The sequence below is a fragment of the Octodon degus genome, unplaced genomic scaffold (assembly GCF_000260255.1).
Source record: "Octodon degus isolate 3935 unplaced genomic scaffold, OctDeg1.0 scaffold00037, whole genome shotgun sequence".
Classification (NCBI taxonomy): Eukaryota; Metazoa; Chordata; class Mammalia; order Rodentia; family Octodontidae; genus Octodon; species Octodon degus.
The window spans coordinates 16,248,250-16,274,974 of NW_004524613.1; the positions used below are offsets into that span (position 1 = coordinate 16,248,250).

Sequence of the window (26,725 nt, forward strand, 5' to 3'; positions counted from 1 at the left end):
GAAGACCCAATACTATTATGGGCTACTGGACTCTCTTAGAATATTTTACTGAGTTTACACACCTATAATATTCAAATAATGGAACTTAACAAAAAAAGGGGATACAAATGAATGTCCATTTTGTATCTGTACATTCAAAGTGGTTAGGATGGATATATAGTTACATTCTCTTAATGAATAGGATTTGTTTTAATGGTGTTTGTAAATAGGATATCAGGTCCGCATCTTGTACAGCAATTAACCACTAGGAAGAATGTATGCAATGTGTTAATTATTGAAACTGTCCTACCAATTTGATTTGAAACTGTCTCATTGCTATTTGTTTCTCAATAAAATTATGGAAAAAGGGGCTGGGGAGATGGCTCAGTGGAATAAGTGCTTCCCTGGCAAGCGCAAGGGCCTGAGTTCAATCCCCGGTTCCGCAATAAATAAAGAAATAAAATTATGGGGGAAAAAAGGTGTATGTACTTTTGAATTTGCTCCTTTGATTGTGGCTTAGAAAGATTGTCCATTTAGCTTGATAAAAATTCAGCTTACTAAGAAAAAATAGGCCAGTTATAGTATAGAAGTTTACATATTTTCTGCGTCAGATAAAAGAATCTCAGTAAGAAACTGTTAGTTTCAGGGCTTTAGTTATTGTACTCCATCTTTTTTCTCTGTGGCTTCAGGTTTCTTGTGTTATCATTCAACTGCATGTCTTCATTTCCCAGCATATTTCTGAAAAAATAGCTCAAGCTGGAACAAAAAGCTCACCAGCCAGCTGAAGCCCTGGGGACAGTATGTCCTTTAATCAGCATGGAATGATTCTCTTGTGCCTTTTATCACTGACAGGCCACTGTCCAGCACTTGATCATCTAAATAAAGGATGCTGAAAGAAAAGTGTAAAGATAAGGTTCCTGGGAAAGTGCCATTCTCCCTTGCTCTTTTGCAGTCAGCTGAATGGCAGTGCTAACATGTCAGAGAACCTACATTTTGGTTTAGAGAATTTAAAATATGAGATACAGCTTATGTGATTTAAAATCTGACAGATTGGCATTCACATCCTATGCGTGTTGGTTAACAGCTGTGAAATCTTAGGCAAAATTTTCACCTCTAAAATGAAAATGATAACACACCTCAAAAGATTCTCTGAGGATGAAGTGAAATAGTACTCTGTCTGGCATTTGATAGCTGCCTCGTAAGTACAAATTCTCCTTTGCTTTATTTAGTGTGATCAAGGCATTTGCATGAAAAGATAATGTGAAAATACCTCATAAAAAGCCTGAAACTCCAAAGTTATTTGGGAAATGTTACTTCAATTTGAACTTAAATTCCCAAAGGATGGATCTCCTTTTGTGTGAATATAGCAGGAAGGTAGGGAGACACAGTCACATTTTGTATAACTTAGCTTTTGTGGCTTAACAAAATGCTCTAAAACAATAGCTTAATTCTGATTCTGTAGGTTGGCAATTAAGGTGCACTCAGCTCGGCATCTGTCCTGATCTTGTCTGGCCAGCTCTGTTTGTGGTCAGTTGGTAAATAGCAGCTGGGGCTGGCTGACTTACGCAGGGTTCTCCGGAGGCACCTACTGACCAGGCTCCCCAGCACATGGTATTTGATTATCCAGCGGGCTTGCCGAAGGCTCTGTACATTGTAGTAGAATGCACAAGAACTTTAAGGTCTGCTTGTTACACATTTGCTGTTGTCTCGGTGACCAAAAGAAGTTAGAACACCAGGCTGAGTTAGTGTGGGAGCACATGACTCAAGGATGAGGGTACCTCTAGGAAATTATTGTCACCATTTTTGAAAGTAGTCTTAAGTACTAATTGTGGTAGCAGTGCTGATCTCTTCACCAAGAATTGTCTGTGATGTCAGGCTGAAACAAGTTTTGCAGTTTAATCAGTGTTATTGAGGAAATGTTGGTGATAACACAGATGCTCTCTTCTCTGTATAAATACAACCCATCACTGAAGTATTCTCTTACATATGGAAAGAATAATTATGGTGTAGGCTGTTCATTTCTGGACTCACTAAATAAGGTGATCCCTATTTTTGACATATGCTGCTTCTTGCCTGTGGAGGTGGTGTCCCCCATCAGTTTATTCATTTCTTCAGCTTTAGTTACATAAAATATTTTTATCACCTGCATATCTAGATGTTATATTTTAGTTTAAGCCAAGAAAAATTTGGTCTTCTTCTCTGCCTGTTATAATGGGAACACAGCAGGCCTGGGAGTGTAGCTCAGCAGTAGAACTTATGCTTAACATATGTGAGGTTCTGGGTTCAGTCTCCAGCACTGCCAGAAGAAAAAAAAAAGAACCCCAAACCAACCCACAACAAAAAGCCCCAAATTAGAGGCAGTCTTGTCACTAAAATACTAGTTGAGGCCTGGTTTTCAGTTTGGTCTGGACTTTGCTTTGTGCCGTGTACATCTAGTTTGTAGCATATTTTAGATTAGAATCTGTCGTATCATAATCCTTCTGGAGATAAAAACACCTTTTGAATAGTAATTTGGAGTACAAATGTGCTTTCAGATGTGATTGCCAGTTAGGAGGCCAGTGTCTTATCCATTAGGCTACTGGGGCTTTGATTACTAGTTAGAATCATGTCATTTTCAAAGCTACAAAAGATAGTAAAAATAATATGGGCCAGTATATACTTTGTTACAGATTGGGAAACAGTGAGTTTCCCAAGAACATATAGTCAGGACCAGAATCTAAATCTCAGAACCTCAGGACAGGAATTTTTTTTTTTTTTTTGGTGGAATCAGGGATTGAACTTGCATTTGCCAGTCAAGCGCTTATCCTATTGAGCCATCTCCCCGGCCCCTGGAATATTTTTTTCCATTAAAAAAAAAATTATAGTAAAACATATGTAGTATAAAATCCCAGGATAGGAACTCTTCTATTATGCTGTTTCCAAAATCAACTTTAGCTTTTTAGTAATCTGATATATGTAGTCTTCTAATTAATCATTTTGTTACAATTAAATTTCTAAGAAATGGTGAATTGAATTTCACTTTTCCAGTTTGTCTGAATATGTGATTAAATTAAAAAACTTCTCTAATTACAAGGTTTATTCTAGTTCCGAAACATTGAATTCTAATAAATGTCAGATATAATTAGATCCCTGGCATTAACACCAAAAGATGAAGATAAAAGACATTTAGATAAAGGTTTTTTTTGTTTATGACTACAAGTGACTGAGATGAGAATAGTGCCCAGTGAGGTGGCACATGCCTGTAATCCCAGCACTCAAGCAGCTGAGGCCGGAGGACTGTTGTGAGTTTGAAGCCAGCCTGGGCTATGTAGTTTAAGGCCAGCCTAAGCTGTATAGTGAGAAAAAAAGATAAAAGAAAAAGAAGAGGGCTGGTGAGATGGCTGAGTGGTCTAAAGCACCTACTTAGAACAAGTTTAGCAAAGCACAGGGTTCAATCCCCAGCACCACATGCCTGCCAGCCCCGCCCCCTGGTGGGCTGAGCTGGCCACACATACACACACACACACACACACACACACACACACACACAAATTTAAAAAAATAAAATAAAATAGGTTAAAAAAGAAAAAGAAGAACTGGTATTTTACCTCCAACATTATTAGAAATCTTTACATTAGAAAGTCTGTCATAAATTTAAAAAATTTAAATGTGAAAAAAGTAAATGTTCTAATTTTTTATCTAGACACATGATTGTGGGCTAGCTGAGCTGATGTTTCTTTGATTTTTATGGCTTGGTTTAGAATTACATGACAGAAATGTTATTTTTAGTGCTTTATCATTTGTTTAAAGATTTAACTTCTAAAATTGACTTGTATTGCAACTGAAAGGAGTTAATGAAGTGCCACAGAAATGTATTGTTTCATTATTGGATATAATACTAATTCCATGGGAGGCAAAACCTTAAATTACCTTAAATTAAATAACCCGTGGTATCTAGAATTGCTTTTTATTGACTTTTTAAAAAGTCATTCCCCATTTCTTTGTGTGTATACAAGATAGATGGATAGATGGATGGAAAAATTGGTACAAAATGATGATATATGCAAATTACTCTCAAACTTTGTATTTCCAAAGAAGGAGATATTGTTTGGTGTATATCTTGTAGGAAAAAGTATGTGTGTGTATATTTACTACCATGATATACTTATCAAATGGTGATCTTTCTAAAGAAAATAATTCTTACTGTGTTCTGTTAATGTTTAAAGTATTCCAAAATGGACTAGTAGGGGTCACTTCAGGTTCCTCTCACATCTTTTTATTCCCCATCATTTTTTGAGTGCTTGTTTTCTTGCCTTTTTGTCATGAAAAGATTCTCTAGGACCACTTCGCAGTTTTCTTTCTGTAGACCTGAAATCAACTATTTATCTAAAGAGGCCCTTGTTCCTTTTAGCAGAGGATGCTATTTGGAGATCCAGATCTGAGTGGTGGCTGTGTTCATCAGTGCTGAGGTGTCTTTGCTTCAGGGCCTTTTAATAAAAAAATCTTGAAATGCTTTTTTCTTTTTTAAAAGGTTTATATCAAGCCCTCCAGTTCAAATACACCACAGGGTCTTCTGTACCTTCCCCATTTTCATGTTTTGATACTTAGTGCCAGCTCCCCTTCTTGAGGATTTCAGTTGTGTGTTCCAGCTCAGTCCTGTATGACTGGATCACCAACACAGAGTGTGCGATCCTGCATTTGAATCTTTGCCAGTCTGAAGTGTAAGATCCAGTATTTCTAAGTAGTTTCACATACTATGAGTGAGTCTAAACATTTATTTTCATACGTAAGGGCAGTTGGACAACTATATGTGTATTCTTTTTTCAAATCTTTATTCCATTTTTCTACCATTTTTTATCTCCTTTTCCTTGATTGAAAAATTCTAACTAGATATGATGAATTACTCAGGTTTGTATCTCAGCAAGAGATCGAGACAGTAGGATCATGAGTTCTAAGTGAGCCTGAGTTTTATAACATGACCCTGTCTCACTGCCCCCCTCTTAACGTGCTGGTAGCTTCTCCCTAATACATAAAGAATTCTTGAAATTTTGAAGATATTTGTTCTAAATATTTTCTTTGTCTCTATTAATTGGCTCATTTGGCTTATAGTATCTATGTGATTATTAATTTTTTTAAAAATTGTGTTTTCTTGATATACAGGTGTTCTATTTATAATCCTTTTTTTGCATTATATCTGGATTTTTGTCACAGAAAGCATATTCCACACATAGATTTTAAATGCATTCACATTTTTTTAAGTATTTTTGGTTCAGTTGTAAAAATTGAACCTTTTAACCATTTGGCATTTTGTTGGTTTAAAGTATGAGATCCAATATAATCTTTACATAAGAAACAGTGCAAGGGCCAGCAAAATAGCTCAGTGGTTCAGCGGCGTGGGTTTGATCCCCGGGGTGCTGTGCTGGCCCCGCCCCCTTGGGGTGCCCTGAGACAGTGATGGAGACTGGGTGTGGTGGCGCCCACCTGTAGTAATCCTAGCTCTTTGGGAGGCTGAACACAGGAGAATCACTACAAGTCCGATCTACGTAGTGAGACCCTGTAGACCCTTACTAAAATACAAAAGAAAATAAACAGTCCAGTTGTTCGGATAGCTGTTGGGTCTGTTTCGTTTTTAAGTCTTCTACTCAGTTCACTTGGTTGACACATCTAGTTAGGACATTTTGTATGAAAAGATACTATGTTTTGAAAATGTCAGTGATCATTAAGGTTGTGTGGCCCAAGAATGTTCTTTGAACATTTTTCCCCACTGGTGGGGATCACACCCAGGACTGCACACAAGAGGTTAGCATTGCCACACCCAGCCCTAACACTTTTTTTTTTTTTTTTTTTTTAACATGTAGGGCTATATGCACAGGGTTTGCTGCAGACTTGTCTCAGAGCCAATAATCACTTTTCCTCTGGTAGTCTCAGAAGGAACTGAGCAAAGTTTAGAGCTTCTGACTGCTCAGCTACTCTAAAGCACCATGATTTTTGTTTTACAAGTTTCATTTTGTTTTAGTTCTGGAGAACTGTGGTATGAAATGATACCTGAAATTTAACTTTAAATAAACTGGGCATGTAACATACACCTGTAATCCCAGCAGTGTGAAACTGGGGGGATTGTAAGGGAGGAGGATCATGAGTTCAGGGCGACCTGGACAATGTAGTGAGACCTGAGGACAGGGGGAGACAGAGAAAAAGAGAACCATAAGGCATCTACAAAACAAAATACCATACACTCACTGGCTGACCTGAGAAAATATGGTATTTAATCCCTCATAAATGAAGAGGCAGTAGTGTAATAAACTCTTGACAGCATCTGGAAATGGCAAATCCGGAAGTGGGTGCTGTCAGACTTGGCACTGGTGATAGTAAGAAAGATGGCAAAAGTCTGAGAGACAGTCAAGATGCTGGCTTGGAACTAGATTAGGCAGGGGCCACATGATAAGATCGTGTGGGACAAAGGTGCTGGGGAAAATGTTTGTTGTTCTTTATCTTCCAGATCCTCCCACCCTCACTGGAATCCAAGGGTCCCAGCCTTCTGGTTCTTTTTCCTGATTATTGTGGGAAATGGCTATGTAGAGCCACCATGTTCACAGAAAGCATGGAACACTTCCTGTATTTCTCCATATTAGATTACCAACCATAGCACAAATTCTGGAAGAGGTGCATTCAGCTGGAGTTGAGATCATGCCAGGCCAATCATTCTTTTTTGCCATTGTAATTAGCAGCTGATATGTTGTGCTGTCATCTAGTAATTGCTGTTGCATAACTGCTGATTTTATTTTCTGTGGTGCTTTGAGACAGCACCTAAGCCCTCCCCTCCAGGTCTTTCTTAACCACCTCCCTCCAAGATATGAGCCTAGGTAAGACCAAATTATTAATTATATCCAGCAGTGTCTTCTTTAAAAATATGTTCACATAAGTAAATAAAATCACCTGTGGTCCTGTAACCAGAGACAAACTGTTAACATTTGGTGTTTCCTTTCCAGTTTTTTCCTTCCTTATAACATTGAGAACATAGTATGTATGTGTATATGTATGTATATTATATATAACATATATATAATATACATATACATATATATAATTGTATCCTGTTTTCTTAACTATTGTAAACCAGAGTTAGATGGATTGTACATTTTGCTCACCTCTCAAGTGTTTTCCCTGTGGAAGTTATAGGAATATTTGCTGAGGGGCTTCCAAAATGTATTATTTGCAGCTTATCCAGAGTTACTACAGGGCTCAAATCTCTATCTAGAAAAAGAAACCCTGGGAGCATCTTTGTATATGTGTATATTTATATTGTAAGGAGATTTTGAATTCTATGGGAAATATTTTAGGGGGAATATGTATATTTTTCTGTACTTTCTTTAAGGACTTGAAAGAGTCATTAACCAAAAGACATTGTATTGATCCAAAGACCATGGCTTATTTGAAGATCTATTCACTAGCTTTATCTGAAATACAGGAAAATGTTTGTTCTTCTTTTTCTTCCAGATAGCCCTTTTTACCTTTTAGTTTTCTTATATTTTAGGAAGGGATGAGACCATGCAGCCTGCAAAACCATCTTTCCTTGAATACTTTGAACAAAAAGAAAAGGAAAATCAGATCAACAGCTTTGGCAAGAGTGTATCTGGCCCACTGAAGAATTCTTCAGACTGGAAAGTACCACAGGATGGAGACTATGAGTTTGTGAGTAATGTTGAAATTAAATGGTTATGTCTGTAGGGGGATGTTATTTGACATGTCTATGGCACATCCAGTTCTGTCATCTTGCTGAAAGTACCTGAGCATTTAAGCATTTTCTTGCATAGTTTGAGTCTCCTGTTAATTGCCCCTACAACAGCTCTGGGCCAAAGGCCTCATGGGTGTCAGACAATTTTTTACTGACGCTTGAGCAGTTCTGAGTTCCCTGATTAATGACATAATTTTGCTTTATAAATTCTTTATTTATTTGCCACTTTTCTATTTGTCTAGCTTTAAAATTGATAGCAGTTGAAGAAATAGTTATCAAGTGAAGATGCATTTGTCTTTAATAGTTTATTTGAGGTCATGTTTTTTTTAATGTATTTTAGTACAGGGTCTACAGGGTCTCACTATGTAGATTGGACTCATAATGATTCTCCTGTTTTCAGCCTCCCATGTGCTGGGATTACAGGCATGCCCCGCTCCCAGTCTCAATCAGTCTCAGTGTGCCCTGGAGCCAGACCAGCAAGGCACGCCTGGGATCAAACCTGGCCTCTGTGCTCTGCCTAAGCGGGTGCTTTAGCCCAATGAGCTATCCGGCCAGCCCTTCAAGGGATCATGATTCTATACTTGAGCATTTGAAGGGGATTTGAACCTTGTGTCTTTGTTCTTTTGTTAAACAATCTTTTAATTTTAGACTGAGGATTATTTGAAATTTATTTATTTATTTATTTATTTTTGGTGGAACCAGGGATTGAACTCAGGCCCTGTGCTTGCTAGGCAAGCACTTACTCTACTGAGCCATCTCCCTGCCCCCTTGAAATCTTTTTAGAAGATGAATATTAAATTATGAAAAACTGGGTATGCTATTCCTTTCTGTGTCATGAAACATTCTCCTTCAGCCTCAGATACTTAGTAGTATTCATAGGGATTTTATGAGTAAAGGCAGTAAATTTTTTTATTAAAGTAAGCTAAGGAGTTCATATTCTTTTGCAGATATTTCTAGAAAAGATTTTTTCCCCAGAAATTTTTATTTTTGCTTTCTTAAATTCTGAAGTTTGGTTTTCAGCTGTCATGACTCTGTTATTGTTTCTAAAAGGGCTTAGGGAAAAAATAAATAAATAAATATTTAGGACTTAGTTTGGGCATTGGATTGGAACATGGGAGACCTTTTTAACCTGGCTTTCCACTATCCTCCTGTCTGGCCTTAGGAAGTGATGTCACTCTTCTATGGCTTAATTTGTACCTTTAGTTTTTTGTTCGTTTGTTTTGTGTATTTAGGGAAAGGTCTACAGAGTGTTCAGGATCTCACTACTAGATTGGATTTGTAGTGATTTTCCTGTTTACAGCCTCCCAAGAGCTGGGATTACAGGCACGCACCTCCACGCCCAGTCTCAGTTGCCATCTCAGTGTGTTCTGGGGGCGGGTCCGGCATGGCAGGCCAGGCCAGTGTTAGAACCCAGGTTCATCTTGTTATCATTTCTTTGTACCTACATCTCCTTAATTACTGTTTTAAAAAAGTAAGCTGAATGATTAAAAACCTACACCCTGTGAAGATTTCATCCTAGAAGAAAAATAAGCAAAATATTTAGTGTCTCAGATGGTGTTAAAAGCGCCTGCTTGGCAAGTGCAAGGCCCAGAGTTTGATCCCTGGTACCCGTCCCCAAAATGTTGATTGGATGGTCTTAAGTATTGTAGAAAATGCTATACATTAGAGCAAATGGAGGGGCTGGTGAGATGGCTCAGTGGTCTAAAGCACCTACTTAATACAAGCTAAGCTAAGCAAAAACACAGGAACCGCGGTTCAATCCCCAGCACCACATGCCAGCCGGCCCTGTCCCCCTGGTGGGCTGAGCTGGCCACACACACCCACACACGCAATAAGTAAATAAATAGAGCAAATGGAGACTAAGGGAGTGTTTTTTTTTGTTTTTTTTTTTAAATAATAGTAGTCAAGGAAGTCCTCACTGGTAAGAGGATAGAGTTGTAAACTGTGTGCACATCCAGAAGAAGAGCTTTCTAGGCAGTGAGAATAACAGATGCAGGCACCTCAGGGCTTGTTGTGTCTGGAATGGCATCGGGACAGTGCAGCAGGAAATGAGATCAGCACGTAATGGGAAGCCAGACAGCACAGAGCTTCTTGTGTAGTAATATGTCTGGCTTTTACTCTGAGTGGAGTGGAAAACCATTGGCATGCGGTCACTTAATCTTATTCATATCGTAAAGTATTTCTCTAGTCACTGTGTTAATGCATGTGGACTATAAATTTTCCTAAAACCAGTTCTGTGTTTTTAATCTACTATATAAAGAGGCCAAATAAGGCGCATATCCATTGTCATTCCTCTTGCAGGTTTTTGGCATGCATCTCTTGCACTAAGTCAGGATCTGACTTTGGAAGTTGTGTGGGTGTGGGTGTGGCATTGGGGATTGAGTTGCATGCATACTACACACGTGTACCACTGAGCTACAGTGTCTGCATGCATTTATTTATTTTATCAGACAGGACCTAGATACTTTGCCCAGGCTAGTCTTAAATTTATAATCCTATCTCAGCCTCTTGAGTAGCTTAGATTATAGGTGATATGCCACCATGCCAGGCTAAAGGTCCTTCACATGGTTCCCTAGGCTGCTATTGTTAATCAGAGTAGATGTATGAGATGTGAATTATTGTGCTTGCTATTTTTTGTTGCCTGTGTGTTGTAAAATGCAATTTTTGGGGGAACTACCTGCTCAGGCCCCCCTCCTGTCCCTCTCTTGGACAGGAGCTTTCTTTCTCTCAATAAATATATTCTGCTCATAAAAAAAAAAATGCAGTTTTCTCAGTTTAGTGAATTTTGTTTTCTTAATGTATTCAATACAGGGTCTAGAGTATCTTACTACACAGATTAGGCTAGTAGTAATTCTCCTGTTTTCAGCCTCCCAAGTGCTGGGATTATAGGCATGCACCACCACTCCCAGTCTCAGTCACCGTCTCTGTGTGCTGAGCTGTCTGGCCAGCCCCAGTTTAATGAATTTTTACGCAAAGATGTTTAAATGATTTACACTCACAAATCACATCATCAGGTTTGATAGAATGCTTCAGAATCCTCCAGTCTGTACTCCTAGGTCCAGCTTTCTTTTCTTCTTTCTTTTTTTAAAAGTGTTATGCGAGTTAGTGATCCTGAAATGCTAGTCACATTAGTGTTGGTCATTGTTCGTAGATCAGGAGTTGCAGGTTATGAAGAATTCATTTCTCTTTCCCAGTTTTCCCATACTAAGACTTTTCACAGAACTTGTTTTGATGGAAAAACTGCTTATAAAGGGGGCTTCCTTAGATCTTTAGAAAGGGCTTTTAATTTTGGAAGTAGGTGATTGCTAGAGAAAGTAGACCATAAGCAGAGTGAATGGGACATTGCCTACCTCGTATTTCTCTTGAGACTGTCTTCTAACCTAGAGGCCATAAACTGGCATTCTCCAGCCCACAGACTTTTCTGTGTGTTGTACACATTGTTCAGATTTTTAAATTAGTTGCCAGTGTTTAAAACTTGAGAGATTTTACATGGAATGTTGGATCTCCTGTTTATCTTGAAAACATGGGTGATCTGGCTATGATAGACCTACCCTATTGAATGATGGTTATCTGCTGCTGAGCCCCTTCTGTCCTCTTTGGCATGGCATCTCCAGTCCTCCACGTTACTTGGCAGCTTATACCACTTCCTGTCTGACCTTTCTCTCACCTAGAGATGTTTGATAATTGGGACTCTTGCTCTAAATCTTTTGGATTTCTATATGCCTGAGCCAACACATGCAGATATATAAAACTTTTTGTTTTCAGAATTAAAATATAATTTTTTAATGTCTTAAGAGCATTTCAGGTTAAACAGTGGAAAAATCTTGAAATGGGATGGGTATACAGGAACTGCTACATCAAAAAACCAGAGAGCAAGTGTAAACTGCCTCTGATACCTTGATATTCTTGATGTATCCCTCTCACCTTAATCCCGATGCAAGTATGTAAGTGATACTCTAAAAGAATAGTCCTAGAGTGGCCCTAGACCATCTCCTGGGAACCTGTGGAAAATACAACTTCTCAGAGCCTGTCCCACATCTACTACTGAATTAGAAACTCTAGAGAAAGCACCTGGTGGAATTTTTATCTGCTTACTGCTAACTCTGATCAATGAGTCTAAAAGGTTTTTAGAATGTAGTCTGTCATCATACAAGTTTCTTCTTTCTTTCCTGCTAAGCACTCTAGATATTCCGAGATGGGGATGTGTTCATATTTTTTAATATATGATTTTTAATTTTATTTTTTACTTATTTTGAATATCCTGAACTCTTATCAGAGGTACCAGAGAAGTACCAAAAATATGAAAAATGTATATCTATAAATCACACTGGCCAAGAAAAATTCATTCATTGGAGAAAGTTCTAAATAATCTCCCTAAGATTAATAAGGATGTGTGTCATACTAACAGGCAGACTCCCTTAACAGTCTCATAAGTGAGAAAAGATTTTGTGATTCCAGACAGGTAGTATTTAACTATGAAAACAGACACTGTCTTTCCTCCTGTGAAAGCAGTTGCTATTTTGAAATGAACTTTTTGCCCAAAATGGCAAATAGGAAATAATTTCAGTAGTGGCAGAATTTGATACTGACCAAGAAAAAAAACAGCTTCATATTTTCATCTGAAACTAAGTACTTGTCCTATTTCTAAAATTGAATTGCCACCTTTCCCAAGTTGAAAAAACAAAAACTCAGATTCCCCTAATATTTAAAATATGTAGTGATGAAAGTGAAAAAGTGTTGACAATATTTCCTAAAATTGATTTCATATTCAATAAACAAATCACAGTTATATAATATAATACTACTTTTATGAGAATTCAGACCATCTCAGTTTGCCCATTCCTAATGCCACAGAAAGAAGTAAACTTGGGCTGGGCGATAGCTTAGTAGAATAAGAGCTTACCTGGCAAACACAAGGTCCTAGTTCAATCCCTGGCACCCAAAACAAAAAACAGCCAAAACAAAAACTATAAAATTAGGGCCAGCCAAAATAGCTCAGTGGATTAAAGCGCCTATAAGTAGATGCAGGGGCAGGGGCTTTGATCCCCAGGCCTACTGTGCCGGCCTCGCCCCCAGGGGCATGCTGATGGCAATTGAGACTGGGTGTGGTGGCGTGCACCTGTGATCCAGCGCTTGGGAGGCTGAAAACAGGAGGATCACTATGAGTCCGATCTAGTAGTGAGACCCTGAGCACCCTGTAGACCCTTCTCTAAAATACAAAAAAAAAAAGAATGATACAAACTTAAGTCCAGTTTGGCTCATGAATCTTCCACACATGACCGTTAATACTTAAGTTTAAGGTAAGTTGTGTGCCAGCAATGGTGAACAAGATGGACATTAAGTAATACAGTAAAGATGTCAGGTAATAATGGCTAGTTTAAGAAAGCATAGTGAAGGATAGCATGAGGGAGGCCTGTGGAGAGACAGGACATTCAGCTAAGCAGGAGCAGATAAAGACAACAAGCCACAGGAGGGTAGAGAGAGCAATACAGTGACTGAAACAGGACCTAGCTGGAGTGTGAAAGGAAAGAAAAAATACACCATTAGCAGAGCTGAATGACATATAGGTTGTAAATGTTTAAATGTAAACACAAATAATCACAGTATATATTGAGTATATTAAAATCACATGAGAGACTCTGGATTAAAACTAACAGTTAAAATCCAGCTAAAACTATTTCTATAAAATAAAACATCACCAAAGTGTTTAAAACAAGAATGGGAGCCGGCCAAATAGCTCAGTGGACTAAACTGCCTGCTTAGGCAGGTGCAAGGACTGGGGTTCAATCCTGAGCATGCCGTGTTGGCCTCACCCCCAGAAGGCACTAAGACAGCAACTGAGACTGGGCATGGTGGCACACACCTGTAATCCCAGCGCCTGGGAGGCTGAAAACAGGAGGATCACTATGAGTCCGATCTGTGTAGTGAGACCTTGTACTAAATACATTTAAAAAAGAGAGAGCGAGAGAGTGGAAAAAGATGTACTAGACAAATACTCATTTAAGTGAAATAGAATTTGAAAGAGTATTATGTAAGAAGGAAATGTATTTTACCTTGGAACAAGATATACTGATTCAAATGATGCAAAGCATGAATCTAATATTGATCTAAAATTGATAGAAATACAGTAGAAAGGAAAATGAGAAAATTAACAATCATAATTAAATATTTTCTCCAGTTGACATTTCAGGCTATGAACACAATTCAGTGATAGAGTAAATGCTTAGCACATGCAAGACCTTGGATTCAATCCCTAGCACCAGTGAATAAATAAGTAAATGAATGAATGAATAAGTGACATTTCAGCTAAAAAGAGAAACCCAAAACTAGTGCTAATGCAGTTAAAAACAGAAAATAGAAACATCTTTCAAATGAAGTTAAGCTTTAGAAACATACATGCAGTAGTCACAAATTTGACTATGATTAAAAATGCTCAAGGGCCTGCGTTCAATCTCTGGTTCTGCCAAAAAAAAAAAAAAAAAAAAAAAGAAAGAAAGAACTCAAAAGGGAATCCCCCTCTTTGCAGAATGTCATAGATTCAGCTCCTTCCACATAAAGGAGCGGGGACCAAAAAAATAATACTGAGATCCCCAAAGAACTTTTATTTATGTGGGTTATATTTATTGAGATTTCTAGAGGTAGAAATTAAAACTGAGGGGCTGGGGAGATGGCTCAGTAGAATAAGCACTTGCCTGGCAAGCACAAGGGCCTGAGTTCAATTCCCCGGTTCTGCAAAAAAAAGAAAAAAAAGAAAAAAAAGAAATTAAAACCGAGAATGTTAAAACAATTTATTAGTAGACTTAAAAATAAACTTATACATTAATATTAATATATTTATGAAAAATGAACAATAAAAATGATGTTTTAAATCTGTATGGCTTAATAGAGGACAGGTGGATGCTCATATCTGCTTTTGCATTCAGTCTGTTGTAGCATACAGTTGGGGTTGACATGTATGAAGAAAGTCTGTCCTGCCTAGCAAAGATATGTAGTTGGGAAAGAGAGGTATATTTAATAGGCTTTTTAGATAGTTGTGGCTTTTTTTTTTTTTTTTTTTAATCCTATATACAGGCTCAGTGGTGGTAGTTTCATAAAGGTTAGTTGCAGTGTGCAATCTACTATGTCAATAACTTTTCTTACTCTGCATATTAAAATTCTGTGGCATGTCTTATATTTTGAATGGAATGTTTACTCACAACATTTGGGAAATATCTGTAACTCAGTGAAGCAATGTTTTTCAAATGACCAAGCCCTGGGTCCCCACTATGTCCTTGTTTGTAAGTGTAGGGAAATTATCAAACTTTACAGTGATGGAACAGGTTTTCCAAAATTCTAATATTTGTTTGGAAATTCAAAGTTTAGAACAAACTTAGCTATTTTTCTTTAAGTGACAGATTTGTTCTTTTCATTTTTAAGAAAATGCTTGTCAAATACCCAAGTCTGAATAACTGCAGTTCAGTAAGTATAGTTTTCCTGTAAGAAAACAGTGCTCTGTGAAAAAAACAGCTGGTTGAGGTCACAGCTCCATAGCTCAGGTGTTTCCCTTAAGACAGCCATCATATATGCTATAGCAGTGCTATGTGTCAACTTCCTTTTTCAGCACAGATACTGCTAAAAGGTATGAGCATTAATAAATTCTTTTTACTACCTTAGGGATATTCTTAAGATAATTCTTTTTTTAAAAACATAGCATACAGTTGTGAAGAATGCTTTAACTGCTAACCCTGTTAGGTATTACTTTTGTCTCTGTTGGTTTTTGTTTTTTGTCTTTTTTGGCGGAACCGGGGATTGAACTCAGGCCCTTACGCTTGCCCGGCAAGCGCTTATTCTACTGAGCCATCTCCCGGGCCCCTAGGTGTCATTTTTGGATTCATACTGAGACTAATATTGTCAACACAGGAGAAAAGAAAAAGTTCCTTAGCATTAATATGAAACAAGTTTGATCTTGCAGATTCCCCTAAAGCGGGTATCCGAGACCTCCCAGAGATCCACATACCGTAATTCAAAACTGCACATCTGAAAGTGTGACCAAACTCTGGTTCAACTTCCTTTGGCAAAGATATGTAATAGGTTGTGTGTGTACTTCCATCTGGAAGTTCAGACTGTCTGGGTATGTGGCTGTCTGTCTTTACTGTTGCTAAGAGCAGCTGAAGTTCATTGCCTAATGTCATTTTATTAGAGCGTACAAGACAATGACATTTGAACATTTCTACACATTTATCAGCTAAAATATTTCTAAATGTGTTTCATTAATTACATAGATATTCTCAGGTCCAGTTTATATAGAACAGATAAATAGACATTTGATTTCCCCTTCACTTTTTCAAAATAATGTATTGATTCTGCACCATGTCCCAGAAAAACTATTCATGTAAATGTTATTCATTATTTTTATATTATTATGTATTCATGGATTTAGAAATATTTGATGAATTTCAGTCTTTTTTTTGGCGGAACCAGGGATTGAACTCAGGCCCTTGCGCTTGCCAGGCAAGTTCTTATTCTGCTGAGCCATCTCCCCGGTCCTGAGTTTCAGTCTTTCCAGGTTTTTTTGTTTGTTTGTTTGTTTTTAGCTAAATGAATGCACCTAGAGCGCATACTCTTTTTAAAAAATTATTCGTAGTTGGGCTGGGGAGATGGCTCAGTAGAATACTTACCTGGCAAGTGCAAGGGCCTGAGTTCAATCCACAGTTCTGAAAAAAAAAAAAAAAAAATCAGAATTATATTTATTGGTATTTTTAAATCTTTTCAGTTTTTTTAAAAAGTTCATACTGTTTCATCTTGATATGTCCTAGCACTTTTAAAAATCTGTTTTATTGAAGCATGATTTATATACTTCCCACTGTTACCAGAGCTGAATTCTTGGCTCCAGAAATGAAAGAAATGAGATTATATTTAGGAATAGGTATAGAGGAAAGCTTTTATTGGGATTCAGACTTGAGCAAGAAGACAGTTACATCTCTAAGGAAAGGCAGGTCAGGATGGTGGCCTCCTGAACAAGGGAAAGGGGTAGTTGACTAGGAAAAGTTCCTGCCAAAAATTCTCCTTCAGGTTCTCTGTGCAAATGTAGGATCAGGCCTGCAGATGGTGTTCAGTGCTAATTGCCAAAATTTGAGATCTGCTCAGTGGACTAAAGTGCCTGTTTAGGCAGGCTCAGAGACCAGGGTTTAATCCCTGGTGTGCCATGCGGGCCCTGCTGGAGCACGCTGAGACTGGACATGGTGGCGCATGTCTGTAATCCCAGTGTTTGGGAGGCTGAAAACAGGATCACTACGAGTCCAGTCTACATAGTGAGACCCTGTAGAGCCTGTACTAAATACATTAAAAAACAAACAAAAAAAAAAATTGAGTTCCACTAAGAGCAGCTCATTTTTCACTTTGACTGTTAGGGCAAGGCCTACTTTGACCCTGCTTTGCATTTTGCATCTGTGTTAATAGATTGTGTTTCTAGCTGGTATCTGTTTATCTTTTTAAGGGTTGTATGTGAGCCCATGGATCCCCACTGTGTCCTGTTTAGTTCTGCCATGAAAACATAAAATCAGCACAATCAATTCTAAGGATTTAATTGTTCTGTTCCTCTTTGGGTGGTTTCTGTCTCACCTGTAGTTTTCTAGAGCTTTCTTTGCTTTCTTTTTTCTTTTCTTTCTTTTTTTTTTTTTTTTTTGTGGAACTGGGGATTGAACTCAGGCCCTTGAGCTTGCCAGGGAAGCACTTATTCCACTGAGCCATCTCCCCGGCCCTCTTTGCTTTCTAATACGATGAAGTATTCCAGGCTTACTGTAGTGGATTGACAACTGATGGTCAGCTTGTTACACCCAGCTGAACTGAACTAGCATGGTGCTGGGTGTCAGAGGCTCACTTGAGGATTGTTGCCAGCAGCGTAAGAGGCAGAACTATAGAAAAAGAGATGAAGCTGTTAGGGAAGCTGACTGGGGAAGCCATTGGAGCTGTTTGAAGCTATTATGCTGGATGACCTTGTCCTGCTGGGTAGCCTTGTCACGTTGGCTTTCCTGATGAGCTTGTTTCTTGTCTGAGGAGGTACTTGGACCCTTGTTGTCACTGAAAATGGCTGCAGTTCATTTGGGGGGAGCTCTGGTCCTTATCTTAAGCATCACTTCCTGGCTCTGGAGGGGAGGATGGTACACTGTTCAGCCTCGTGGAGAAGCTTGTCACATTGGCTTTCCTGATGAGAACTCAGCTTTCCTCATTGTTGGAGCTCAGGACCTCAGTGTTGTTGAGGATGGCTGTGGCACTTTTGGGGGGAGCTCTGGTTCTTACCTTCACTGTTGCTTCCTGCCTGTAGTTCAGATCCCTCATCCCGCTGGTATAGACTTTCTAGCTTCCAATATTGACCTTTGGGCCTTCCCAGTGCAGCCTGTGAAGTGAGCCTGCATGAGATGCTGTCACTCTAGGCCTCCAGTAGGACTTGTGGGAGGCATTGTTACCGGCTCTAGGTTTTCACTTGGACTCCTGCAGAGTAACAGGATCCAAACCCTCAGCTAGATTCTTTGGTCTTTAGTATGTGGACAGATTTCCTGTACTCTCTGTGTATGTGTTTGGGTGATTCATTATAAAATAATCTTATAGTGTGTCCTGTATTGTGTTGTTTCTGTTGCAAAAACCCCAAGCCACTACACTTACCTTCTCCACTTCTTGTACCAATCCTGGGAATAGCCATTTTTGAATCACTCAAGTTTCTTTTAATGGAAATGATATTTTGAAACCACAGTCTGGTAGAAAGTATGCTTGCTACAATTAGGTCATTTTTTTTCCTATGGCTTTTTTTTTTTCCTTGAATTTTTTTTTTATTGGTACATTTTATATATACATAGTGATAGCATTCATCATAAGGGAATTGTACCTTGCTTCAAACAATAGTTTCAAGCATTTTTTTTTTAAAGATTTAAAATTTCTTTCTTTCTTTCTTTTTTTTTTTTTTTTCCCCAGAACCAGGGATTGAACTCAGATCCTTGCGTTTGCCAGTCAAGTGCTTATCCTACTGAGCCATCTCCCCGGCCCCCAAATTTCTGAATTTAGTTCAATTTATAATACCACATTTCCAACCTATGGCTTTTTAAGAACAGTTATTTTTATTTTTATTTTTTTTTTACAAAATTGTTCCTTTCCAGTACAGGTTGAATACAACAAATTACTTAACTACTTCGATCGTGTATTTATACCTTTCCCCTAGCAATGTGTTTAATATTTGCTTTATATTCCACAATAAACATGTCAGCCTCAGAATAACAGCACCAGCAACTTCCACTGGTAGTACGAAAATAATTGTATTAGTTCCTTGTTCGTAGGACATGTCCTAATAAAGATGTACAGTTGAATTATTGTATGTTAAAGTCAATTGTAATGATTTCTGGGTGGATATGCCATAGACTCGGAGTCTTTTTTTTTTTTTTAGATTTTGCTTTTTTTATTAGTTTATATTTATATGAGCTATATGGTTCCAAAGGCAAATCAACAAAACAGTTTCTCACATTCAGTTCATCTCCTTTTTCCTTTTGTTGTTGTTGGTTTGGCGGTTACATACAAGCACAATATTTGTACTCCATTCTAAGGCAGGAGTAGTGTATTATGCACACTTTTTCATTTTTTTCTACTTCTGTTTTCTTTTTTATTTTTTTGGCGGAACCGGGGATTGAACTCAGATCCTTGCGTTTGCCAGTCAAGTGCTTATTCTACTGAGCCATCTCCCCAGCCCCTCTACCTCTGTTTTCATTTCACTTAATTATGTATCCTTGAAATCACTCCATAGCAGAGTGTAGATAGTTGTCATTCCTTTTCCTGATGCTTCGTACTCTTGAGCATTTATTCAGCCAGGTCTCTGCTAATAAGTGTTCAGATTACTTCTAGTGGTTTTAAAGTTCATTATTTTATAAACCTGTTCAAAAATAGGAAATGGTACTTTTTGTAATTGTTATCTTTGATTTTTAAGGCTCATAGTCTTTGCTTTTCAGTTTTGAGAAGCAAGTTACATACATATCTTAGGCCCGCTTAGTGTTTTTTTTGTTTTTTTTTTTTTTTTTTTTTTTTTTAATAGTGAGAAGTAGGTTTATTCAGATATATTTCTTAGCACAGTCTGGTCCTGTTTATATAAACAAGCAAGCCTCTAAGATTAATTTAATCATAACACTGTGTGTCACGGGAGAGTGAGCAGTCAATCTTCTGGCAAATATCCTTTGTTAGCCTGCCCTGGGATTTCCGAATGTTGCCAGTTTGGTAATAACTATGACAAAGTCCTGGGGCCTGGAGTTCCTAATTGCTATAATCAGAACATGATGATTTTAAAGTTTGGATCTCATCACAACCAAGTGCAGATTGGGTTGTTACTTTAATTTGAAGTCAAAAAAGAAAAGGAAAAACAGCCCTAAGTTCAGTACTATTTGTTCTCCATCAAGAAGCTTCCAAAGACTAAAAAGAGGTTTTAGAATCTTCTGATCTATAATCATAGTGCTATTCATTGAGCCGCAGACCTACCCCCTGAAAGATTTTTAAATGTAAAGTAGTTATTAATCTAGAAAACAAAGTTTTTATATTTTTTGAGCTGAAGAATTGTAAATTTTTCTTATTCCTAGGCCCCTAGCCATGACTGAGCTGTGGTCTCATTTACCTGGACACCTGTCTTTTCTGGGATAGCAAAGATACTTTCTCAGCTTCTCCTCCTAATTTTTTTTTCCTTATTTATTTGGGCTCTTGGAAGGTCAGTAACTCACATTTCTTGGATGTGAAATGTTAAGACAAAAGAAAAAATTTATCTAAATTTTCTCATTCCTATCCAAAGAAAAAGTCTTTTTTAGAACATAGGCAGCAGTGTCTCCTTATGGGACTCAGTGTCTCTGAAAGAAAAGCATGGTGTGGGGTGCCTTTCATTATCTGAGATACGTCCCTTATGTCATTTCTTTCTGCCAATGTGATCACTTAATAAAATCTCAAATTACTCAAATGAAATACAACACAATCGAGCATTTTTGTATCATTTGTCTTTATTTCAAGCACAGGTAGCTCTTGAACGGAAGGAAGGTCTCTTTCCCCTTCTTCATTTCACTATTGGAGTTTGATTACTGAGATTTTGAACTAACTAAAGGGAAAAAAGAGACATTGAGAAGTTGCTTCAAGAGGAAAGGGCAGATTGTTGGTGCTTTATTATATTGCTGCGGGAAAGAAGCACAGCTGAGGTTTTTCTGTCCATACAAGTTTTTTTTAACTGAAAATATTAGATTTCATTTTTGTTTAGAAGATTCTGTAAAATTGCAGCTGAATCTGTTTGTGTGGAAGTAGATTATGTCACAGTACCAGAGTGACTGCAACCCTCATTCCAAATATGTCTGGTCCTTAAGATCACTAGACTCAGACTTTTAGGGTTCACATCTTGACTTTACCATTTGCTAAGTAGCTTTAGGCCAGTTTTCTTCCCTCTGAGGTTCATTTTCCTCATCTGCAAAATGGAGATAATACTAGGACCTATGGAATAGATTTTGTGTTGATATGAGAATTAAACAGTAATACATACAATGTGACTGTAATGCAAATTTCCTTTCCTTTCCTTTCATGAAACATTGTCTGTGGCATAAATATCAGTTTCCTAAATTGTTTCTCCAGTGATTTCCCACTGCTTTCCATTAAAAAACTGGCGATACAGTCCCAAAGAGAACCTCCTTCACAAGGGGGACTGATTTAAAAACTGCTCTGAAACTATTGCTACAGCATTTGGAAATTGATTACCAAAGTAGTCGTGGTTATAATTTTTAGAACTTTCCAGCTCCTTCTCCATCCTTCCCTTTTTCTTATATCTCTGTTCAATATAATTATTCTTTCAACCCACCTCTGCTTACATGAACTGTGAATATTTACTGATGCTTGAACTCTCGAGTACTTTCATTGCAATTACATATTTTTGCCAATAGATGCTGCCTTTTTGTTTCATTTGTGTCCTATCCAGTGTGTAGACTACCTTTAAGGCAGACAGAGGCTGCCAACTAGATTGCCAACTAAAATGGGTTTTAAAATTAATTTATCAGCCTGAAATAGGACATTTTATGGGGTTAGTTTTCCACGAAAATAGAGGTACTTCATGTCATAGACCAGTAGAATGAACATCACATTACGTCAGAAGAGGCTTTAAGTGGGACCTTCAGGGAGTATCTCCTCTTTGGCAAGCGAGAATTCTGCCACTGAATCACCCATGCTATCTCTCCCTTTTGGCTTTCAGGTTTGTGTTCTGTAAAAATCAGGTGTAATCCCACCTGTCCTGCTTCTTCCAAAGGGTTGGAGGAAAGATCAAATGAAATGTAGATTCAGTTATGTGAACCAAACTTGGCAAAATTCTGCTCAGGGCTTGTTGTATATTAAGTATTATTACTCATTATATCACATTTCATTTTATTTCTGTAAAAAAATTTTCTCTTTGAATGAAGACAAATACTCCAGAGATAGGACAAGGCCAAGAGAGAGTTAAGTCTAGACTTCTGGTTGCTTCCATTTGCTGCGATAGTGATATTATCATCACTTAATATATAGCATTAGAGATAATATTTAATGCAAAAGTATATTAATATTTTATTATCTGATTTGGTGATACAGTGTTCCCATTAAGAAACAAGGCAGAGTTTCTTATCCTTTTGCTAGTTTGAGGAACAGAAAACCAGAGACTGCTGGCTTGGTTATGCGTTTGTGTACAAGCGTGCTTGCGCTCTCTCTTGCTCGCTCTCTCTCTCTCTCTCTCTCTCTCTCTCGCTCTCTCTCTCTCCCCCCCTTTCTCTCTCTCTTCCCTCCCCCTCCTTTTCTGTCTCTGTCTCTCTGTCTGTCTGTCTGTCTGTCTCTCTGTCTCTCTCTTTCTCTGAATGGTAGTGAGGATTGATGCCAGGGCACTAAGCTATAATCTGATTTATTTATTTATTTAAACATGTTTTAAACTTTGAGAGTCTTGCTAAATTGCCCATACTGGCCTCAATCTTGGCAATCCTTCTGCTTTAGCCTCCCAAGTAGCTGGAAATTACAGGCCTGTGCGTCCTTTCTGAAAGACAATTGTGGCTACCCACTGGAAGCTGTAGTAGTTAAGCATGCTTAATGTATGTGGAGCTAGATCATTTGTTTCTCCAACTGTCTTTATACCTCTGCCCAGTAGGTCTTATCCCTATTCATTTAGAGGTGAGTCTTGGAGGCACTAGGGTGTTGGGAGCAGCTGAAGCTGGAAATTGATCCTATATAGGAGGGCAGGACAGAGCCTCAGTGCCTAAGCAGTCAAGCTACCTTAGTCTTGAGAAAAATATCCTGCCTGGACCCTTTCGACTGTTAATTGAGAGACAGTCTTTTGTCTCCTGATACTAACTTTGCAAGGGTATAAATGCCTCTGCTGTTGCTGGGTAGGTCCTTTGCCCATTAGGCAGAGGCCTCCACTTAACCCAGTTCTTGTCTCTTGCCTGTCTTTTCCTCATTCTTGCTGATGTTTCTCCCCAGGGTACACTGAAAGACCACCTAGTCCCCACGCTGGGCGACATGTCATCTGTGACACATGATGAGTAAGTGATAAAGTTAGGCTATAAATCCAGATTTTTCTAGTGTCGGGATCATTATTTTTCTTAGATTAATACACACGTTTGCGTGGAAAGCACGATATGTGTGCTGATGACAAATGTGCGTCTGATTCAAATATTGCATATTCTTTCTCTGACTTACCCAGCACTTGGAGTTATCCACAGCCTGTAGGCCCTGAGAATGTGTTTTAGTTTGAGCCCATTGTACATTCTTTACAGAACTTGCCAGCTCTTCTCAGATTTTATTTTGTAATTACTCTTCATCTGTGGTATAGGAACTTGTTAATTGGACTATATATTTGACAGATGTGGAATTTAGGGGTTTTTTCTTCTTTCATAAAACTTCAGTAGAAAACATTGCTTGGAATTGTGATATTAGGAATCCCCAAGATTGAAGTTGGGACAAAGTAGATTAAGCATTTAGCAATAGTGCCTGGCATTTCTCCTCTAATTATTAATATGTGGGTTCCTTTCAGAGTAATGGCTTACATCTAGTTAAAGAAAGCAATGGAACAGGAATCAGGTCTTCACTCTTAACAGTAACGAGCTTTATGTTCTTAGTCAGGCCTACTGACCTCTTGAAGGCTGTGCTAAAGGTAGAACTTTAAAAATCTTCAAAAGGGCTGGGGAGATGGCTCAGTGGAATAAGTGCTTCCCTGGCAAGCACAAGGGCCTGAGTTCAATCCCTGGTTCTATCCCCCCCCAAAACAAAAACAACAACAAAAAAAAAACTTCAAAAGCACATATATTGAAGTCTAAAAAACCCTCAAATCTCTTGGTCTTTGTTTGCTAATTGTTAAAATATGTATCTATAGAAGTTATATGAGCCTGAAAGTGGTAACCTGTGTAAAGCAGGTAGATATTGCTTAGTACTCTTAAGATTTTTTTCCCCTTTTCCTTTGTAAGTGCCTTGGACATTGAGAATATTAAAATAAACTTAGAAGGGAGAATAACAGACCAGGAGCCAGCTAGATCTTGCCAATCTTGGCTTCACTGTTAGGTGATGTGTAACTCTGGGCAAGTTGCTTAATTTAGAATGGATGTACTTAACCACATTTACCTCAGGGTTATTGAGATTAAATTTTTAAGTGCTTATAAAGTGTTTTAGCAGAGTGCCTAATGTGGAGTGGACATTCAGTACGTATTATGTATATATGGAACACTTAAGATGGAAAGACTCATGAACTCCCAGAAAAGAGAAAGGCTTGTGGATAGTGAGGTGGTCTGCTCCTGCAAAAGGAGGTAGGAGGAAGTTGTAACACTTCACATTCTGTTGATGACCCTGCCAGGGTGGCTCCCACTTCTTAGTTTAGATGTTTGCGTTGAAGCATTTATTTAATATGTAAATGAGCTGAATTCTGTTCTGACTTTCTTGTTCCTGAAGTGTAAGTATTAAGCATACTGATTGAAATAGCGACAGACTGTTCTTTCTGACCAGATTGTTCCCTTCTGTGCTTGCCTGTAGAAGCTATAAAATATGAAGAAAAACAAGAAGAAGAAGAAGCTATAAGATCTGGACTGTTCCCACATTTTATTTTTTGAGACGGTTTTAACCCTGATAGTACATTGTTAATATTAAAAAACCTCAAGTAAGTGTCTGTGAGAGAGACAGACACACACACCACAAAAACACTGAGCGCGCTATCTGGGGGCTGTCGGCGGCTGGGCGCTCCTGTGCCTGTAGCTGCGCTCCTTGCGCACACATTGGTATGCCAGCTGCTGGGGGAAGGGCAAGCTCAGTTCCCTTTGAAGCCTCACAACCCCATTTGCTCTTGAAAAAAATAATGATGAAAGCTATTCAGGAGTTTTGTAGTTTTGAAACATGGATGTATCTGGTTTGAGTGTTAAATATCTTAAGGGAGTGGTATTTAAAATGAAATAAAGTCAGGAAATTTGCTTTCCTCTCCCAAATACTCTTATTCCCAGATAATGGGACAACCAAGTGTAAGATTATTTTCACACATTGGAAAGAAAAGTTTCATTCCAGATTCAAGTGGAACTTGCCTGCATTTGGAAGTACTGCTAAGGCTGTAATTATAAACTATTGCTATTCTAGGATTAATTTAAAACAGTTCCTGGGATGAATTAAGATCTTGCAATGAAAATACTATGTACAATCTGTCACATTATCTGTGGCAGCTCTTTCTTATACTAGCCTGGTTAGTGAGACAACAGGTTGGAGTTTATTGCTTAAGGATTGTTTAACAGTGGTATGAATTCAACACTTAAATGCAAATAGTGCTTGAGTTTGTGATTGTGAGTTTCGTATTCAGTTATGTAGAAGGTATATGACACACAGGATTTTACCTTCTTTATTCTTAGCACTTCCATCTTCTCTTCTTTCTTTTTTTTTTTTGGTTCCAGGAATAGAGCTCACAACCTTGTGCTTGCCAGACAAGTGCTGCACCACTGAGCTAAATCCTGGCCCTGTTCTTTTCTTATGGAAAGACAATCCAAGAGGAAAGCCTGCTTAGTTCTCTCATTCCCTCTCTTCTGGCCTCTACTCTGTCACTCTCTTTCTCTTTCCCCTTCGTCTCTGTGTACTTTATCTGGGCCTGACCAGAGTGAATGACTGCCTTCACAAGGGAGGCTTCATATTAGATTAGCTGATCTGTACAGTTGAGTGCAATCCTGAGGGTCTGTGGTAGCACATTCATGGGCTTTTGTGACCACTCCTTGTGCAGTAGAATAGGTGAGTGGAACTGGCCTGTTGATATTATTTCTGTCGCCTGTGCCAGGTCCTGAAAACATTTGTTTTTGTGACTTCTGATTTAACTAAGCTCCAATTCATAGATGTTTTAGGTAGCTACCAGCTTTTTCATGTTGATAAACATTGTTGTGATGAACCTTTTTATATGTTGCAACTTTAGAATTGGCTCCTGCAAGTACAATTGTTGGATAAAACAATCTATAAATTTGAAATCGTGGTAATGTCAAATTTCCCTATTGTTTTTGGTACTAGTTTGTGTTGTTTCTCTAATTTTCAACAGAATTCTTTCTTTCTTTCTTTCTTTCTTTCTTTCTTTCTTTCTTTTTTTTAGTGAAGGGTCTACAAGATGTTCAGGGTCTCACTGCTAGATCTGCCAGTTTACAGTCTCCCAGAAGCTGGGATTACAGGCGTGGGCCACCACACCCAGTCTCAGTCATCACCATCTCAGTGTGCCCCGGGGGCAGGGCTGGCACAGCAGGTCTTGGGAATAAACCCTCGGCCCCTGTGCCTGCTTGTGGGCACTTTAATCTGCTGAGCTATTTGGCCAGCCCTTCAACAGAAATCTTCTTTTTGAGAATCAAGTGTTATGAACATTTTAACATGTGATATTGTCAATTTTTAAAGCCTAGACACTGTATGTAGTGTCTAGATATTGAATGATTTTAAATTTTTATATTTACTGCTACTTTGTTTGGAATTTTATGCCATGTTTAGAAAGGATTTGCGTATCTAAGATTATAAAAATATTAACTCCAACTTTGTGTGAAATTTTTTCAA

The 26,725-nt window shown here is 38.2% G+C and overlaps 1 protein-coding gene across 1 annotated transcript in view; it reads left to right on the forward strand.

Annotated features, from left to right (window-relative positions):
* Stk4 (serine/threonine kinase 4) overlaps positions 1–26,725 on the forward strand; it is a 104,096-nt gene that overhangs the window by 53,162 nt on the left and 24,209 nt on the right. The window contains exon 10 of the mRNA XM_004630939.2: positions 7,493–7,650. Coding sequence (XP_004630996.1) covers positions 7,493–7,650 — 158 coding nt within the window. The remainder of the gene's footprint in view (positions 1–7,492; positions 7,651–26,725) is intronic.